Raw genomic sequence first — 20,509 nt, 5'->3', positions numbered from 1 at the left:
TGCATGTGGAGGAGCAGGTACGCGAACCCGGTTCACCAGAGTCACCATCTATTTTCAAGGGCCTCTATATCCTCCAAGCACTAGTCTGGAGGCTAGAACAATCCCAACACCTCACCGTGTGGCTGGTCAGACTTGATAGTGCTGGTTGACAACCCTGAAAAATAAGGTTATCACTTGTATGGCTCAATGAATGATCTCAATATCATGGATGAAAAGACTGAAGCATTTTATCCAAGAGGTAGATTAGGGCATAACCTGAAGGCACATGAAGCTACCGCTCAAGGAGATCCAGGTCTGGTCAATACTTGAATGGGAGGCTGCCTAAGAACCACATGTGCACTGAGCAGAATAGAAATGTACAAAAATAAACAGTCTGACCACCAGGGGGCAGCTAAAGTTGCTTCAGGGCTATGTTAATACTGCAAGTTGACTTTCTCCTTAGTGCATATTAAGTATACATGGATGCAGCACTTGTGAACATAGCCTGTTTACGGACTGTTGTCAGGTTGGATCCTATAAAGAAACCAAAGCAACAGAAAAGCTCTCGTCACAAAAAAACGGTTCACCAGTAAATTACTTCCAAAAGCAATTCACAGTGGAAATACCTAGCATCCATATGTTGGCTAAAGGAGACATAGGGCAATGCAGGAAGTCACAGACACAAAGCTTAATTAGTTTTTTATTTTAAAAACTTCAAGGCATGAAATCATCCTATTTAAAAAGTGGCTGTTAGTTCGTAAACTGAATAGAAGTATTGAGGACTTAATTAAAATGCATACAGTTTAACAAGTTTCATGAGTTACGAATAATTATAAACAAAAAATTCACAAAATTACAGAATGTGAACATATTTTAATGCAATGTTGTTTACTAAAATGGTAAAATTATTTACATCGTGTATCAACCCACTGACCCCCTCCCCTTATTGCTCAATGCTAGTGTTTTCAAGTGGAAGTGATCAGTCATTGTCAGGACACTAAAATGCAATATTCACAGTTGAGCATGTAGACTTTTGAATCTTAAATCAGGACAAGAAAATGGATTTTTGAATTTATCAGTGTTAGTCATATTCAGGAACAGACCCACTGAAATCAATGGGTTTTTCAGTGGGTCAGTTTCAAGTGTGACTTAACATAGGATATCTATAATACATTCCACAGTTTGGGGTGGGGCAGAGCCTCTAAGTTCTGCAATACTGATGCAAAATGAACAACCAGTATACATATTATATACAAAATAAGGTGGTACACTTCTGGACTGTACCAGAAGTCTGCAGGTGTGCAGCGTCCAATATATGAATACTCTCCCAAATTAAAAGAACCCATACATGTAGTAAAATAGTGCATCAAGGAGAAAGTTTAGTGTGGCCCACCCCCTGTGGTTCTAGTTTAGTACATGCAGAAAGCTTTGTTACTTATAATTTGGAACAGCGTTTATATGTAGGACACTCCTCACCTATGGAATTCTACCACCTATACCATACAAAATGGCTTTAAACCTTGTAGGGAACAACAGCATAAAATCAGTGACAGCATTTGGCTTGGGTTTTCCAGTTTGCCAATGAAATTCCATAGCTTTATGTATACAGCTCTGTACATCTGAAATGTTCAAGGCACTTCCTCTTCCACTACTTGGGCATGTTACTATAGATCAGAGATGGGTAAAACTGCAGCCTTCCATATGTTACTGGGACCACAGCTCCCATCATTGGCCATGCTGGCTGGGACTAACAGGTGTTGGGAGTCCAACTTCTGAAGGCCTACAAGTTTCCCATCTCTGCTGTAGATCTACTTGACTGCCACAGGTTATGAAAAAGAAAAGAGGAGCTTCTGTCGTGGGGATGGCCCAACTGCACACAAAAATCAGCTAAAGAGGCAGCATGGAAGGAGCAACCAATTCAAGATGTAAAGCACTCGAAACAGCACTAGGGAATGCTGAAAACACAGTAGGGAATGTGAAAACCAAGGAGATGCTCCCCAGAATCATCTGTAAAGCCACTAAGTATACTGGGATGCACCTCTCAGGTGGTGTGTACATTAACTCAGAATAGCAGAACAGCTTGAGCAGAACTTGGGTTTTTACAGAATTAGACTCCAGGGGTGGTATTCTGTCCTCACAATCCTACTCAAAGTAGACCCCCACTGAAATTAATGAACCCATTAGTCATATCCCTTAATTTCGCTGGGTCTACTCTGAGTAAGGCTGGAGTTGAATACTGCCCCAAATATAATTTACTTTTAGACTGAAGGCTACGTGGTTCTATCTTACAAACATTTGGATATTAAGAAAAAGATGACCAGATCATGAGCCAAGTAAAGTCTTCCACATTCATGGGTATTGAATTCAATGTTCTCAAGTGTTAGAAGGGAGAGGTGGACTGTAATAAGGATGGGGGTGGGAAAATCATCCACGGGCTGCATCTTGGCTCCCCATGTGGAACCCTCCAATCCTAGAGCATTCTGAAGGTGAAGAGGAAGTAAGGATTGGGGCAATCTTTGTAGCTTTACACAAAGCTCCTGCAGCTTACTGAAAACTGAAAGGGCTGACATCCCCATTCCTCATAACATTTCATTGCTGTTGAATCAATATGAAGACAAGAGGAAGGGGGGAGGCTCACACTGTGTACACATGCCTCAAATACTACCCCAAATAGGATGAATTGGGTAGTATTTTACATTCAAACATTATTTGAATCAACAAAATTCTGCATGCTACTATTAGTAGCAACACTGTTGGGCCATGTTTTTTTCATTAGAAATTGAATTAACAAACATTTGGCTCTTGTAGACCTAACAGGTAACACGTATGGACCCTTTGTCAGACAAACTTTGGAATTCAACTGAGCTTTTAAACTGTCTGAGACTCGGAAGATTTGTAACCTAATCCTACAAAAGAGGAAAAGAGAGATTAATTGGAAACAAGTCACACTAGTGTCTATGGAATTAGCTTCTACATAATATGATCAGAATGAGAAAGTGGAGGTGTTTTCGTACAAGTCTTAATTTAAGACATACTACCAAAATGAAAAAGCTCCAAGCCTGGCACAGTGTTATGATTATTTGAAGCAAGAATGGGGTGGGTGAGAATCCCACTGTAACCACTGAGCAAAGAAATGACATGCATCCAAAAAGAAACATGGATAGTATTCAGAATTCATTACAAAGAGTGTCAAACGCATACTCAAATCTTCTCAGTGCTAAGAAACTATCCAAAGAAAAACTCACAGGGGGAGGGGAATAATAGTAAGATTTGTGGGGTTTGGGCTATTCTGTGATATTCAAATGTGACAGTTATGCACAAATGCACTGTAGCACAAGAAGCTTCAGTTACATCAGGCAAGAAACAATATTTAGACTTACTCTTTTTGGCAATACTGTACATAACTCTCAACACCCTTTATAATGAATGGAAAAACACTACACTGCATTTCACATTGTGCCACATTATTTGGCTATTCAAATATTCATTCTGCTTTCCAATACTCCTCTGTTCAATACCATGAACATTTTAACAGAATGTGAAATACCTATTAACTGATATTCCATTTTTAATACTCAGTGTTCCATTTTAAAATCCAACTGGATAGCTCTTGCCATCAGAAATTTCCTCCCGGAGCCAGAAGCCTGGGCATCACTAAATATTTCAAGATTCAAGTTATACCACATAGCTTAGAATCCTTTGCTTTTGCTGCTGTGCAGTGTAAAGCATACTAAGGAGTGCTCCATTCAAGTCCATGATATTAAGGATTCCACAGGCACTCTGGTGTATGCAAAGAGCTCCAAGTAAGCAATGGCTCCACCATTCTACCAAATGGGCAACCCTAAACATGCAAGTGGTATATGCATACATAGATGCATGCAAGTTCTTGATGAAACAGGAGCTCTGGTCTGCACAAGAAGCTGCAATGCAAGGCTCATGATGGTGGTAGCTTGCTTTCTTCATCACCACTGTTACAGCGGAGCCACAAGCAAGCAACATAAAATTGCAGGCACCTTCTGACCCCATTTTAGTCACAATTATAGCAACATAACTGGGGTAAAACTGGAATATGTAGCGTGAAAATACATGTAAACCAAACATTCCAGAGTCAAAGCTAACATATTCATCAAAGAAATATTTCTGATGAATTTTTGGCTTCCCAGTTCTTGAATCCTACCCTGCCCTCATTAGAGGCTTTTCAGGTATAAGTGGCCTTTTGTGCTGAATATTATTCAGTCCACTGAACAGAGAGATATTCAGAGATATTCATAGAATCATAGATGAACACCTCACCTCCAAAATCAATCTGTCAATGAAAACCAAGCAAGGCAAGAGCCACCAAGCTGAGTGCATGTCTTGACATATACGGTAATTATTCAAAGAGTAAGTTATTGAAATAGAGGAACCTGGTGGCTTCCAGATCTGCCATGCTATTTCAGTAGTACAGCTTACCCAGAATCTTTGAACTTTTTTAGAGGGATAGTCTTCATAGAAGGATGAATCATGTTATGTTGAACAAAATAATAATATAAGAGAATACCCAAGTACTACTCTGCTAAAAAAATATTTTCTTTACTGTATTTCAGTTCTGCCACAGCCCTTAAAACATAATGTAGATTACAATCCTACACACTACAATGTCTACTCAAAGATAAGTCCCATTGAATCCAATGAGGTGTCAATGGTAAGTGGAGTTAGGATTGCAACTTTAGAGTAGACCATACTCAGGGGGATTTTTGATGTTCTCTCCATGAAAGCAGACACTCACCCTAGTGACATATCATAAAATGCATTTGAAAGTTTCCCCAGTTTTAATGGAAGCTAAGCGGCATGCTGTGTAAAAAATTCAAGCCAATAACCCCATTGGGCTTGTGACTCCTTGGAGATATACAGGTGTCGCAATAATACCTTTATAAATGTGATACATTTTCGCATTCATTTACTAACAAAGTGCACCTGAGTGGGACTTTTGGTAGTATGTACAAACCCATTATTGGCTTCATAGTATGGCACACTAATGGGTCATACAATCAGAAGAATGCTTACAGACATAATTCATAATAAATCTATGTAGAACAAATGTAAAACAATAGGAATTATATTACATTTTGTAAACCTTCATGTAGTATCACACTTAACATTATACAATGAGGCAATATTTATAAACCCATTGTCTATATTGCAAATGAACCCTCACTCCGCTTCCACAATGTAAAATGAGCAGCTTTACAAGTGCAGGACAAAACCAGTGCTGCTGTTCATTGCAAGTCTTATACAACTGGATTATCAAAACTGTATTAATAGTTACTGAAAGCTAACCTTGGTTGTTCCTGTTAAGAATTTAAGATAGTGTGAAATTGATGTACCGTGTCAGAAAGATGTATGTTTGAAAAACAGATGGATTTCAAAATTCATAAGACAGCATGCTCAAAAAAGGCTACAAGCAGCACTGATTCTATATCAATAGTGGCTATTATATCTGTAGTGACAACTCTGCATCACTGAAGAAATTTAAAATAATAATTCAGGGTACACACAGAAGCCTCATTATTTAACGTTAAAAATGTGCAAATTGTTTTCTTCTTAAAACAAAAGAAAGTAACATAGCAACGAAGCTACTCTACTAAAGAACACCTTTGTGTTTAAAAAATCACAGAAAAGTAGACCATCTTCTCTCCAACATCCCCTACAAGGCACTACAGGTAGGAAACGACAGATAACATGAAAGGTAATACTGCTCCTCAGTCAGGTTGAAATATGGGATATTTTGGTAAGAATTCTATTAGTATTACCTATAGAAGGGGAAAAAACACAAACATATATTAACCAATACATTCATCTCATTAGCGTACAGAATATTAGGTAGGCAATGAGTAATTAAATATGTTGGGTAAAATCATGGACAGTACTTTATACCAAATCAATCACTGGCCCATTTAATTCAACTCTTCTATACTGGCCCACAGTGAAGGGTACCCAACTGACAATATTTCAGACCTTGCTCCCCCTAGTGGATCCCGAAGGTGCTTTTTTTCTGAATCTAACTTGGCAGTTTTCATCTTCTGAGTTACAGCTGCTTTCCGGTTGTTTATTCCTCAAATGGCACCACCAACAAAGGGCAGAGTTATCAGCAGTTTTGTTGCCTTATACAGCACTTGAATGATCAGTGCAATGTGGGAAATGAAGCTTCTGCAACAATGTGGCAAGTCCATAAAAAGGGAAGCTTGAAACTTCCCTGTTCACAAACTTGGCAGCCACTGTGGCACCGCGCACAACCTCCTCTCTTCCCACTGCTCATGCATGACACCAGTGAGCAAGTACAGGGCTGGTTACAACAGGTGACTCTGCCAATCTGAAACCTTTCCTGAACAAGTTACGCCCCTAAACACATGCAGAGGTCCTAACTAATCCAGGAGGAGTTGAATAATTCAGCACTAAAGGCTATGGGAATCTGAGCTAAAGGTCTGCGCATATATGCATGTAACTGAAAATTCCCTAAGTGCCACAGCACTCTCAGTCTCAAATGTTCAGAAATTCCAGTATGGTTCTGTAAAATTCAAAAGATATAGACCTTGTAATGGAAGGTACATGGCTAATACCTTGTTGCTACAACCAGCTTGCTTAAGAGCCACAGCTGAAATCTGTGATTTTAAAATAGTCTGATAGGCCAGTCTGCATCACCTCAGGACCTAAGATGACCACATTTACTTAAATATATATATATGAACCAGAATGGTTAATGATGGGGGGGATGACAACAGTGACAAAGGTAAATGTAGATTCATGATATCCACAGGAGGAACAGATAACTTCAGAAGAAAATCAATCTGCACCATTAGCAGCATGAGGACCCAGTGCCAAAAATGTGGAAGTCCAATACAGCATGTAACAGATGAAACCAACATATATGGAATGAACATAAAGGAAAGGGGATGGGGGGTAGGGGGGAGAGGAGAGGAGAGGAGAGGAGAGGAGAGGAGAGGGACAGCTCTTTCCCACCTATCTAATTTGCACCACATGAGTAACTGGAGGCAAGGAACTGGACTGAAACTACAGCTTGGAAGCACAATACAGTGTCAACTTGGGTTACAGATGCTTCAGGTTACAGACGCTTCAGGTTACAGATTCCGCTAACCCAGAAGTAGTACCTCGGCTTAAGAACTTTACCTCAGGATGAGAACAGAAATTGCAGCGGCAGTGGGGGGCTCCATTAGCAAAAGTGGTACCTCAGGTTAAGAACAGTTTCAGGTTAAGAACAGATCTCCAGAACGAATTAAGTTCTTAACCCAAGGTACCACTGTATCATATTAACCATTCTTCCCAATGCTACCAACTTTCTCCAAATATTGAAATAAGGCAGACTTTTTAGAAAAGAGAGTGCTCCAGTGAATTACACAGACGGATACATAACCAATCCTATCCAGGTTTACTTAGAAGGATTTCCTACAGATTTCAGTGGGGCTTATTCCCAAATTAGTATGCACAGAACAGAAGAGCCAAGAGTGTTTTGTTCAAAGTAAGAGCAATTAATTGACAAATCAGTCAGAAAAATAGGAAAACACCTTTGTAACCAACAATCTGTTAATAGAGAAGTATAAAGTACTTACATACTCCATCATATTGCTAGTTTCGCATTTCCTTTTACTCAACTTCCAGTGCAAACCAAGCTAGGAAAGTAATATAATGTTTAGCATTACCTTAATGGGAGCATAATATTTAGCATAATGTAACACGACTTGTGTGTATAGTTATTTTATCTGTCCATTTGGGATATTAGCATTTGTAAGGTTACAGCTGGGGCACATAAGCAATACAGAAGCATCTTTAATCCAGCGATGTGTCTTTGTTAATTGCATTCTACTTGCTTATAATAAATATATTCACACTAAAACTGAAAAAACTCTGAAACACTCCACCATGATTAAAGCAGCCACTTCCCTTCTTACCTTGTGATATAGTCTGTTATTTTCCCATTCTAACAACTTCTCAATTGATCTTCTAGTCTAGGAAAGATGACCAAAATAGCGTTAGAATATGGATTCAATCAGTTTCCTTAAATATGGCCCATAAAACTGGCCCATGTGTCTGTTGCAATTGACAAGGACTTCTGCAAAGGATCTCTCATCTCTTTGGCTCTACACAAATAAGATAGGATGAAGGAGAACACAACAGAATAAAAGACATAGTCTTCTCCAGTTTTGATATAGTCCGCATTGAACACTGTTTGCTGTGAAGAACAAGATGGGAGAGTGTTGTTGTGCTCATACCCTATTTGTGGGCTTCCTAAAGGCATCTGATTAGTCACTATGGGAAAGACTAGATTGGCCTTTGGTCTCATCCAGCAAGGCCATTCTTATATATTTTGTTCTGTGAACCATCCTGAGACTTCAGGGTATAGGAAGGTATATAAATTCAAGCAAGCAAGCAAGCAAGCAATAGAAATTAATATAAAATGAAATATAGGGACCATCGGCTGGGTGAGGACTGCAGGGCCTGCTCCCTTCCAGGGCCTTCTCCAACTGGCCCAGGGGGCGTGGCCCAGGCCCTCTCTCCCGGCTACAAAGGGACTCCTGCTGCAGGGAAGCCTCGGACCATCGGCTGGGTGAGGACTGCAGGGCCTGCTCCCTTTCAGGGCCTTTCCAACTGGCCCAGGGGGCGTGGCCCGGGCCCTTTCTCCCGGCTATAAAGGGACTCCTGTTGCAGGGAAGCCTCGGACCATCGGCTGGGTGAGGACTGCAGGGCCTGCTCCCTTCCAGGGCCTTTTCCAACTGGCCCAGGGGGCGTGGCCCAGGCCCTCTCTCCCGGCTACAAAGGGACTCCTGCTGCAGGGAAGCCTCGGACCATCGGCTGGGTGAGGACTGCAGGGCCTGCTCCCTTCCAGGGCCTTCTCCAACTGGCCCAGGGGGCGTGGCCCAGGCCCTTATATGGAACAAACTTTTGGGGAAGCTGGGAAGTGTTCTGCAATTGCTTCCCTGTTCCAATGTGTTTTAAAATGTCCTCAACCAGTCGGTGGCAATTTAAATTTGTATTTCTTTTTTTCCTTTTTTCTCTTGTTGGGGGTGGGTGGGTGTAATGGATATTTGGTTGGGGATCAATTTTAGTATAATTGTTCTGTTTTAGCTTTCTGTTGTTTTATTGGTTCTGTATAGTTTGTGTTTTGTTTTTAAGGGGTGGGATCGGGGCTGCCTGGGAGTGAGGCCCCAGCCAACACGATGGCTGGGACAAGTTCCACAGGGGGGGGAGCACTGGGACATCCGATCTCGGTGATCATGGGCAGGAGGCGGAGTTACACTAAGACCAGACCATGTCATTACCGAGGAGGCAGGTTTAGTCGTTGTTTGAAGACTATCCCTGCCTCCGGGTCTGGCCTTGACCAGATGGATACTGGAATCAACAGGGGAAACCCACATAACCTGAAGGTGTTGCTGTGTAATGCCAGGTCAATGATGAATAAAAGCACTGCCATCCACGACCTGATTGTGGATGGAGGATGTGACCTGGCTTGTGTGACAGAGACCTGGTTGAATGAGGCAGATGGGCCTGTTCTTGCTGCCGCTTGCCCACCAGGTTTCTCTTACGCACAGCAACCCAGGTCATGTGGGCGGGGAGGGGGGGTTGCAGTGATTTTTAGGAAGTCATTAGTTTGCATCAGGCGTCCTACTGGGAAGACCCAGTTTTCTGAGTGCATGTTCTGGAAGTTGGGCAATAGGGGCAGTACAGGATTCCTTTTGGTGTACCGACCTCCCTGCTGCACCAAGGATTCCCTGTCCGAGCTGCTTCAGGTCGTGGCGGATGTTCTCCTGGAGACACCTAGTTTGGTTGTCCTAGGGGATTTTAACATCCACGCCGACACGACCTTACAAGGGGCCGCTCGGGACTTCGTGGAAAGCATGGCCTCCATGGGGCTGTCCCTGAATAAGTTGGGCCCAACTCATAGTCATGGACATGCCTTAGACCTGGTATTCACCTCTAGTGACGTGGGTGATCTGACACTAAGTAAAAGTGAAACCAAAGAAGTGCCATGGTCAGATCACTTCCTGGTGCAACTGGACTTCTCCGCGACCCTTCCCCTCTGCAGGGAGGTGGGACCAATTCGGATGGTCCGCCCCCGCCACTTAATGGATCCAAATGGTTTCCAGAGAGTGGTAGGGGATGCTTTATCCCATGTTGATGGCCTTTCAGCAGATTCCCTGGTGGCCCGCTGGAATGCGGAGTTAACCAGGGCTATCGACTGTCTGGCTCCGAAGCGCCCTCTCCGATTGCATGGAGCCCGGACAGCCCCGTGGTTTTCTTCGGAGCTGAGGGCGATGAAACAATCGCTGAGACGGCTAGAGCGTCGGTGGCAGAAAACTCACTCCGAATCTGACCGGACACAGGTTAGAGCTCAACGTCGAGCCTACCAAGTGGCGATAGCGACGGCGAAGAAGACTTTCTTCACCGCCTCTATTGCATCTGCAGAAAATAGTAGCAGGAGACTCTTTCAGGTGGTCCGCAATTTAACGGAACCACCTTTACCACCGGGGCCTTGTAAAGACCCCAAGATCTCCTGCACCGATTTTGCAAAGTTTTTTGCAGATAAAATCACTCATATTCGGAAGGAGCTAGACACCACTGTGGGAGCAGGGCCGGGGCAGGAGAGTGCTAGAGCCCTGTCTGGTCAAGTTGCATGGAATCAATTTCAATCCGTTACCCCCGAGGATGTGGACAGGCTGCTTGGACGCGTGAAACCAACCACCTGTCTCCTTGATCCTTGCCCATCCTGGCTAATAAAAGCAAGCCGGGAAGGGCTGGGCGATGGGCTCTGCGGGGTGGTGAATGCTTCCCTCTGTGAGGGAACATTCCCAGATCCGCTGAAAGAGGCGGTCATTAAACCGCTTCTTAAAAAACCATCTTTAGACCCGGCCAGTATGGCCAACTATCGCCCAGTCTCAAATCTTCCATTCTTGGGCAAGGTGATTGAGCGTGTGGTTGCTGAACAACTCCAGGCACGCCTGGAGGATGCGGACCATTTGGATCCCTTCCAATCAGGGTTCAGGCCTCATCATGGGACTGAAACTGCCTTGGTCGCACTGGTTGATGATCTCCGGCGAGCTAGGGACAAAGGTGAGAGTTGTTTCCTGGTTCTGCTGGATCTCTCAGCGGCCTTTGATACAATCGACCATAACATCCTTCTGGACCGTCTAGAGGGGTTGGGAGCTGGGGGCACTGTTATACAGTGGTTTCGCTCCTTCCTCCTGGGCCGTGTTCAGAAAGTGGTGGTGGGGGATGAGTGTTCAGACCCTTGGGCCCTCACTTGTGGGGTGCCTCAGGGTTCCGTCCTCTCCCCCATGCTTTTTAACATCTATATGAAGCCGCTGGGAGAGATCATCAGGGGGTTTGGACTGGGTGTCCATCAATATGCAGATGATACCCAGCTCTACCTTTCTTTCAAATCAGAACCAGTGAAGGCGGTGAAGGTCCTGTGTGAGTGCCTGGAGGCGGTTGGAGGATGGATGGCGGCTAATGGATTGAAGTTGAATCCTGACAAGACAGAAGTACTGTTTTTGGGGGACAGGGGGCGGGCTGGTGTGGAGGACTCCCTGGTCCTGAATAGGGTAACTGTGCCCCTGAAGGACCAGGTGCGTAGCCTGGGAGTCATTTTGGACTCACAGCTGTCCATGGAGGCGCAGGTCAATTCTGTATCCAGGGCAGCTGTCTACCAACTCCACCTGGTACGCAGGCTGAGACCCTACCTGCCCGCGGACTGTCTGGCCAGAGTGGTGCATGCTCTAGTTATCTCCCGCTTGGACTACTGCAATGCGCTCTACGTGGGGCTACCTTTGAAGGTGACTCGGAAACTACAGCTAATCCAGAATGCGGCAGCTAGACTGGTGACTGGGGGCGGCCGCCGAGACCACATAACACCGGTCTTGAAAGACCTACATTGGCTCCCAGTACGTTTCCGAGCACAATTCAAAGTGCTGGTGTTGACCTTTAAAGCCCTAAACGGCTTCGGCCCAGTATACCTGAAGGAGCGTCTCCACCCCCATTGTTCTGCCCGGACACTGAGGTCCAGCGCCGAGGGCCTTCTGGCGGTTCCCTCATTGCGAGAAGCGAAGCTACAGGGAACCAGGCAGAGGGCCTTTTCGGTGGTGGCGCCCGCCCTGTGGAATGCCCTCCCATTGGATGTCAAGGTGATGGACAACTACCTGACATTCAGAAGACATCTTAAGGCGGCCCTATTCAGGGAAGCTTTTAATGTATGATATTTTAGTGTTTTTTGGTTTCTGTGGAAGCCGCCCAGAGTGGCTGGGGAAACCCAGCCAGATGGGCGGGGTACAAATAATAAATTATTATTATTATTATTATTATATGACCAGACTGCTTGCAGTATTTACAGAAGTTGCACAGGGGTCAGGAATTTTGATGAGTATATCATCTGGACTGTTCCAATTCAAGATAGATGACAGTGGGGAAACTATATACTTGTTCCTAGTCATATTGCTAGGGAACAATAGCAGAAGAGTGCTATTACACTCATATCTTGCTTGTGGGCTTCCCATAGGCATATGGCCAGCCATTGTGAGAGCAGAATGCTGGACCAGATCCACATTGGGCCTGATCCAGCAGGGGTCTGATGTTCTTAGACTGTGTAGGAAGGACTATGAAACAAGAGAGCAGCTTTTTAACCTAGCCTTCTCCAGAAAAATTTCTATATACAGGGACTAATTTTTTTGCTGGAGGGAGCATTCACTCATGCCACCTCTAATTGCAGTCTGAAGTAGTACAGCCAAGAAACATATTATGAGCCATAAGTTTATATCAGTGCTGGGGAATCTGTAGTCCTCCAGATGTTGCTAACTCCAACTCCTATCACTGCGTGATCATTGTCCATGCAGGATGGGGCTGAGGAGAGATGGAGTCCACCAACATCTGGAGAGTCACAGGTTTCCCACCCATGGCTTATGCCATATTATGTAAAGTATTTCTATTCTAATCTTGCAGTCTGAAGACATGATACACAAGGGGAAAGGGAGGAGGAGGGGAAAAGGAAGGTGAAGCACCAGTTCTTAAAGTTACAGTTCTTATAAAGACCAGCTGTGATGGAAACAGTACAGATAGCCTGATAGAAGGGCTCCCACCAAGTGATAGTTGATGGGAGGGCCAAAGGCCTGTTAGCAGGGGCTACGGAATAGCTTGGTGGAGTAACTGGAAATGAGAAGGGATTAATTTCCTTCATGAGTGTAAATCATTCCATGGATGAGCTAATCACAGGTACAAAGTCAGGAAAGCCAGTGTTCTGACTATATCTATGATATGTCATGGCAGCTCCGTGTGTCAACCTGTAGGTCTGCAGTTTGTCTGTCTTGTTGTTTGAAAAAATAATGAGAAAAATGCTGACAGAAAAGGACAGATGTTCTAAGTCAGTACAAGAAAGATGTGAATTATTTTGATATATATTCAAGAACAAAGGTTTGTGCAACTAATGATCTAAAAGCAATAAAGAAATTAAGAGGCCAAGCAACTGCAGGTAGCTGCTGGTAACACTAGTAGCCTAATATGTGTACTTACTCTTTTGTTCAGACAGACAGCAGGCCACAGACTGCAGCCAAGTGTGCAGCAGCAGCACAAACAGCCACAGAAAAGCCATTTCACACTGATAGGGAGATTCTTCTTTAAACATACATTTACACGACTGATACTTGTCTTGAATTCTTCCGGAGCAACCTGAAAAAACATATAGAGAGAGAGAAAGCAGAAAAAGAAAATATAATTCTGGGATTTATTTATTTCATAAAATTTATATGCTGCTTGATTGTAAAAAATATATTGTAAAGGCTGTCAGGAATTAGAACTCGACTGCCAGTTTGTGTGTGATAAAATGCAGTAATCACTAAGGATGAAATTTTTGTTTTAGTTACTCTACAGACACTTTTGGTATTCTTACTTGTGTTTCTTGCCTGCATAAATAGATTTAAATACTTCAACTTCATGCCAAATCAGTTATTCTTATTATCATCATCATAGCCAATGTTCAACACAGTAATAAGTGAGCTCTCTCTCTCCCGCTCCCTCTGCAAATACAGTTTTAGCAGGCTACAGTAAACCCCACAGTCCTTAGGATAATGTTGCATGTGTGAATTATGGAATCCTTTTCAAATATCCTCTCACACAAAGGTTGCAAGGTACAGAAACGTGATGGTCCTCAAGGAGCAAGTGACCAGAATAGTGGTGCTCAGTAAAACAGTGTTTTAGGAAATTAGAAATTTTCTGGAGGAAAAACAACCCAAACACTCAGACAGCATTCTAAGAGATTCCTTTTTGGCCCAGTACACCATAAAAGGGAATAAAGGTGGAGGGAAGGGTCATAATATTTTACAACAGGATACAAGAGAGGAAAGGAGCAATGACCAGCAGGCTCACTATCCCTTCTTTGGCCATCATAATCACAGCCCAATCAATCACGCCTTGTGCCAAATTACAATACGAAGGGGATGTTTTATGACTTACACTTCCTTGCACTGGACACCAATTTCCCCACAGAAGTCCTTGTTGTTTTAAGATCAGGACAGGAAACTGGACTTTCCCCCTAAAGGATTATTGATTGATCCAGGTGACAGGGAAGTGGCAGATTTAAGGCCATATATCACAAACCAATATTTTCATCCATCAAGTAAGAATTGAAAGCTAGGACTGAGACGTCTTGCCTGAACATGCAATTCTGTTGCATGTTGAGAAGATTACCAACATATCCATTAAAAGAATTAAGTGAACAAAAAAAAGGGGACAAGAGTTTGGGGAGAACTCAAAGATTTACCAAGGAAAAAGAATGATTGTAAAGTTGAAGAGGAGGGAAATAAAATTGATTGTTAGGGCTTATATTTTGAGACCTATCCCCATTCTTCATCTTGTCTTTTTAAAGCTCATCATAGGCTTCCTACTTACAAACTTCCTTTTGTACAAATTAAAACAAAATCTCAATCCAGTCATCTCAATTAAAAAAATAATTACACAAAATATGTTCACATTCTTTATTTATGAAGATACTTTGTATTATCAACATGTATGATCAATAACATAAGAATTCAAATATTAAAAAACAATCCAGCAATCTGAAATGTGGAGTTTAAACGTAATTGTTCTGTTGCATCTTAATCCTACAAATATCCTTTTTAAATATAAAGGTAAAGGTACAGGACTAAATATTCTGTATAAGGAACAAAACACACTCAGCAGAATATCTTCACAATACTTGCTATAACTCAGCAATATCTTACTATTGATAAATTAGTATGTATTGCCATTGTTATAATCCAGAAATCCATGATATTAAAAGTGTCCCATGGTAATTGCTACTGACTTTAACTTAAGTATTTTAAATTATGCCTGTGTTGAAAATGAAATGGATGGTAGTTACAGAACCAAAGATAATATGTGTTCCAGATAGCATCATCATTTATAATTTGTTAGTGCTTAAAATGTACAAGGCACTTTACATTTAAAAGTGTACAGATCCCTATTGCACAAGGTATTAGTTGTGTGCCCGGACATTAGAAAGTTGAAGCAAGATTTGTGGAAATTATAGATGCAAGAGAGAAGCAATAAAACAAAATGAGGATTCTAGGAAGAGCTAAATGAACCTTGAATCCAATAAGATGAAGTGACTAAGATGTCAATGAACCTACACCTGGTACTCTGCTCCACAACACATTAACTTGGAATTCCATGAAAATCAGTGGCTGGATCTCAAAATATAGGAGTACAGGTCAGGATCACCAGATCTTTCAATTCTTTCATTTAAGACATTCAGCCAACTGAAAGAAAAGCATTTTTGCAATTTACACGGGGTACACGTGCTGACTTACCTTCCCTGTCAGAACAGAGGGAAATTCGGTGTCAAACTTGTTGGTCAAGCCAAACCTTGAAAAACAAAAGAGAAAAAGTATTTCCACCTAACCTGTTTCTAACGCCATAAGTTATATATTGCTGCTACTTTCCACATCAGCTTTCAAGTGTTCATAGTACATTTTAAAGTACTACTGAAAACGTGCAGAGAACATAGCTCCTTTTATTAACACTTAATTTAAAAACCACATCCAAAGGCATGCACCTTCCTCCCACTTTCATGGTTATAGACTATTAGGGCAATTGATGTTTCTATTTGTATTAAGTAGTGACTATAAAGTTCATCCATTTCTTGCTTATGCCCACAGCCTGATGAACTGTAAAGAGTACTTTGCTGAGATTATTGCAGAACCTGAAAACTAAAGGAGGAATTCAACATAGCTCTTGACAATTGTTTCAGACAGAATGATCTCCCCATATCCCCATATCCTATTCCAGAGTTTCTTGTGACCCTCATAGAGGCAATTTGTGGGGGGGGGCATGTGGGGGGAGAGGGTTAAAGCTGTGCAGTCCTTTCTTGGGATTCTGCTAGTGAGACTCATCAGCTGAATATGACTCTAGGAATTAGGGGCATAATCCTTTAAACAAAACTGATGCAAAAATTATTGCACTTTGAACACAACACCCCCCACTTTACTGTTGAGCTCCCTTTGGATGACAAAATGACGCAACATCTTAACAGTCATCCCAGTGGGTCCCTCACAGGATGGAATCACAGCAGTGTCATTTTGGCTTTGCTACCTGCCTTGCATACACCAGGGCTAGGCGATGTCTGGTTTCCAACATCAGGTTAGATATCACCAGCTAAACTTCACAATAAAACAATGTATCACAATGTCTGAAATAAAGATGAAACTATGTGGCAAAGAGATAACCTCCTTCTTTAAAAAAAAACCATCAACCTTTATTTTTAATATGGAGGGAAGCTATTTATGGGGTACCAAAAACGTAAACTCCAGGAAATGGAAATGAAAACACTTCTCTCCTTCTTTTTCACCAGTGGGTGTGGGCCAGAGGGAACAAAAAGGAAGGTGAAGAAGCACATAAGGAAGCATAGGGGGCGTGGGAGGGGAATGTGTGAGAAAGCAAAGGGGCAGGGGAATATTAGGGAGAGTGAGATGGTAAGGAGGAGAAAATGGGGAACGTAGAGGGGGAGACACATACATGTGTGTACACACAGAAGCGGAGAAGAGAGGAAAGGGACAAAGACATGAGGGATACACAGGCACACATTCATGAAAAGATTTTGGTTCTTCTCAAGCCACCATGGCTTGGCCCCCATTGCAGGAAAACTTTGCAGGAAAGAAAACAGCAACCTTTCATAAAGTGACACTGTGCACAAGGCCGATATTTGGCGCCCCCAGATGGATCTTCTCAATTTTGCACCGCCTCAGATTTTTGAATGCATGAAATTAACTATGTAAAAAACGAGAACAGAAATAATGGACTGCAAACAGTGTTAAGTACCCCGAGGAAGAAAAAACTCTGTAAGAAAAGCAGGTTCTACATGCAATGTATCATACGATAAATGACGCTCTCCTCCTTGAAAACGCATGGAGACTGATAAACTAAAATGAGCACCCTACATCAATATTTCTCAGGCTGTAACTAGGGCTGGATGATGTCTAGTTTTAAAAATAGTAGTATATCACCAGCAAAACATCACAATATACCAATATAACACAATGTCTGAAATAAGGATGGAACTATGAAGAGGTGAACTGGGTAATGTCTTGGCAACAGCTACTACTTAGGAGTCTGAAACTTAATCCCCCCCCCATGCTTTTAACATATTGTTGCCATTGTTATTTTAAAATACAAATATTTTTTAAATTAGGACACGTTCTCTAAAATTAAAGCTGTAGAAGTAATTAGTAGCATGGATATGAAAGGTAGGAGGAGGTTCCCTTACAGACACAAGACACACACAGAGATAGATAGATAGATAGAGAGAGAGAGAGAGAAGCTGAGAAGGTACGAGAGAAGCTTCAACAGAGCAAGGTTTATTATTATTATTATTATTATTATTATTATTATTATTATTATTATTAACTCAGAAGTAAATACTCCCCGTTTATTTTTCTATGGAACAAGTAGTGACTTCCAAGCCAATCCCAGCTGAGGCCAGCAGCAGTTCAAAGGCAGCACTGGACAGCTCAGCTCTTGAGAAACGAGGCAAAAAAGACTTTCAAGTTTCAGGAGCTGCAGAGCAATGGAGAGTGAAGGAAACTCTCTCTATTTATTTACTCCAACAAGGAGAAACATCGGAACCATGGCATAAGGTTTTCCCGGCTTTCAGAGATTGGTACCAGGGCTCCGGCAGATCCCAGAGCCCTCACGCCACTCTCCAAAAGTAAAACAAAATGGATCTTCTCAAGTTTGTGCCACCTGCACAGTTCTCTGCCCTGGAGAACTGCCTTTGTTCTGTTGTTCTGCCTGCACTGCTCTGGGAAGGAAGAGCTCTGGCATGGTCCTAGAGTCCTTCCCAAAGATGGGCAAGCACTTACTATCCTTCGGGGGGGGGGTAGTGCCAGGGGTCTGGAAGCCAGACAAAATGGAGGCAGTTTGTAATCTTTCACAAAATGGAGCCTTTGGAATGCTAATATCTGGTGCCCCCAAGTGGATCTTCTCAATTCTGAACCTTCTAGGACTTTTGGATTAATTAAATAGCATAGCACTGTGTAAAAATAAGAACGACAATAATGGAATGGAAACGTTAAGAACCCCGCTCCCCCAAAGCAGATCCTACATGGAGTATATTATATGATAAATGAGGTTCTGCTCCTTGAAAAGGCATGGAGTTTGAAATAGCGTCCTACAGAAAGGAAAATGGCTGCAGCTAGGGCTGGACAATGTCTGGTTTTCAACATCGTGATATGTCACCAGCTAAACATCGTGATATTACCAATATAACACAATGTCTGAAATGAGGATGGAACTATGGGGCTATGTCCCGGCAACTGCTATTCCTTAAGGTTCTGAAACATAAATATCTACTTACCTTTAATATATTGTTACAATATTCTGTAGAACACATAATTTTAAAATTATTACACTTTCTCTAAAATTAAAGCTGTAGAAGTAATACGTGGCACAGATATGAAATGAAAGGTGAGCGAAGGTTCACACAGAAATAGGAACGCAAGAGAGTGGAAGAAAGATTAAACAACAAGACAAGGTTCATTATTCTTATTATTTATTCATATGTGTCAGAGCTGCTACCAGGTCCCAGCTCACATAGGACCACGCCACACAGCGTCCACTTTAAAAGAGTCTTTATTGAGTTACAGGTTTCATTTCCGAACTGCAGCGTGCAGCTCTACACCTTCTGCTCTAGGTCGGCGAAGACCCGTCTGAGTCCCCGCCTCTTGCACACCAGCTTAATACCCTAGCCTTGCTCCACCTCCTTCGCCTCTCCCTACGTCTCTGGGTCCTTCTGCCCCCCTGGGCCTCCTCCCTTCTACTCTCCTCTGACGCTGACCCCCCTGATCCTTCTGCCTCCTTGCGGCGGGCTTTAGGACCTGGCTCACTCTCCGGGCTGCTTACTGCTCCAGCTTCCGCTGCATTTGAACTTGGCGCGCGCGCCCAACTCTCTACTTTCCTCTTAACCGTTGCCTCGCTCTCTGAGGAGGGCGTGACCACCCCTGACTCGTGCCCTCCCTCCTGCTGACAGCCTCCGGAACCCGATGCCTGGCTACCTTCCTCCCTGCTGCTCTCAGTCTTGAGCGTGGGTCCCGACTTCCAGCTGCTGCTCTCTGAATCTCCTCTGTTCCCTTCCTCCTGGGGTGTCCCCCCGGATCCCCCCCTTGCTCTGCTCACTGGGGCTCCCTTTTGGGAGTCCTCTGACTCACTGCTTAGGCTTGGAGATCTCGGGTCGTCATCATCACTCATTCTCCCTTCGGCTTCCTCCCCCTCGCTCTCTGTTTCCACCCTTCTCTGCGTCTCTGCTTCTGAACCCCTGACATCCATCCCCCCCTCGAAGCCCCCCCTTCCCCCCTCCCCGCTGCCAGGTGTGGGTGCTGGGCGCTCCATCATCATGGGAGGGAATGCTGGATACAGGTCGCTCCCCGTGGGTGGCCGCCAACTGAAGACCTCCGAGTCTTCCCCCTCGCGGTCGTCGACGTTGACTTGTTGCTCTTCCATCTCTGTACCGCCGTGCTCGAACCCGAGGTCCTCCCCGAACACGTCCATGTCAGTCTCTGCGTCGGTCGCTCGACCTGGCATCTCCAGCCACTTCCTGCGCCATCGCTCCTCTGGTCGATCGTCCCACCAATACGAGTTGCCTGATGCCGAACCTGCCGGTGAACCTTCTGGGGAACGGGTGCTCCGTGCGGGTTCCCCTTCTGAGTCGAATCCATGGAACGTGCTGGAAGAAAGTGTGGGTGTGAACAACCAGTCGTCGAAGAAGCTCGCTGGCATGGGTTTGTGTGGGAAGAGGGCATGAAACTCGTCCTTGAGCAGGGGTTCCTCCAAAGCGTAGTCTGGTACCCAGCTATTGGCGCTGGCCCGGGTGCCCTCTCTGGCTAAGAGGTATTCGACTCCCTCTTCCCCCCATCTGGAGTCCAAAATCTCCGTGACCTCGTTGATGTGGTCCTGGTGCTTCACCTCCCGCGTCTCCGTCCGTTCCCGGAGCGGACTTGGCGCC

The 20,509-nt window shown here is 43.6% G+C and overlaps 2 protein-coding genes across 3 annotated transcripts in view; one reads left to right on the top strand and one right to left on the bottom strand.

Annotated features, from left to right (window-relative positions):
- LOC309523972 (ras-like protein family member 11A-like) overlaps window positions 1–20,509 on the top strand; it is a 212,123-nt gene that overhangs the window by 130,348 nt on the left and 61,266 nt on the right. The gene's annotated exons all lie outside the window — the stretch shown is intronic.
- Window positions 3,527–20,509, bottom strand: part of CHIC1 (cysteine rich hydrophobic domain 1) — a 40,114-nt gene continuing 23,131 nt past the window's right edge. The window contains exons 2-6 of one of the 2 annotated variants that reach the window (XM_082208296.1): window positions 15,825–15,879; window positions 13,531–13,686; window positions 7,926–7,982; window positions 7,587–7,646; window positions 3,527–5,771 (exon numbers count right to left, since the gene is read on the bottom strand). In XM_082208296.1, the coding sequence (XP_082064422.1) occupies window positions 5,721–5,771; window positions 7,587–7,646; window positions 7,926–7,982; window positions 13,531–13,686; window positions 15,825–15,879 (379 nt within the window). In that variant the 3' untranslated portion in view covers window positions 3,527–5,720. The remainder of the gene's footprint in view (window positions 5,772–7,586; window positions 7,647–7,925; window positions 7,983–13,530; window positions 13,687–15,824; window positions 15,880–20,509) is intronic. The other variant, XM_082208297.1, reaches the window with a different exon arrangement.

Source organism: Podarcis vaucheri (assembly GCF_965113315.1).
Source record: "Podarcis vaucheri genome assembly, chromosome: Z".
Lineage (NCBI taxonomy): Eukaryota > Metazoa > Chordata > Lepidosauria > Squamata > Lacertidae > Podarcis > Podarcis vaucheri.
Note: the sequence above shows the minus strand (reverse complement) of the source record. Positions and strands in the feature narration are given on the sequence as shown.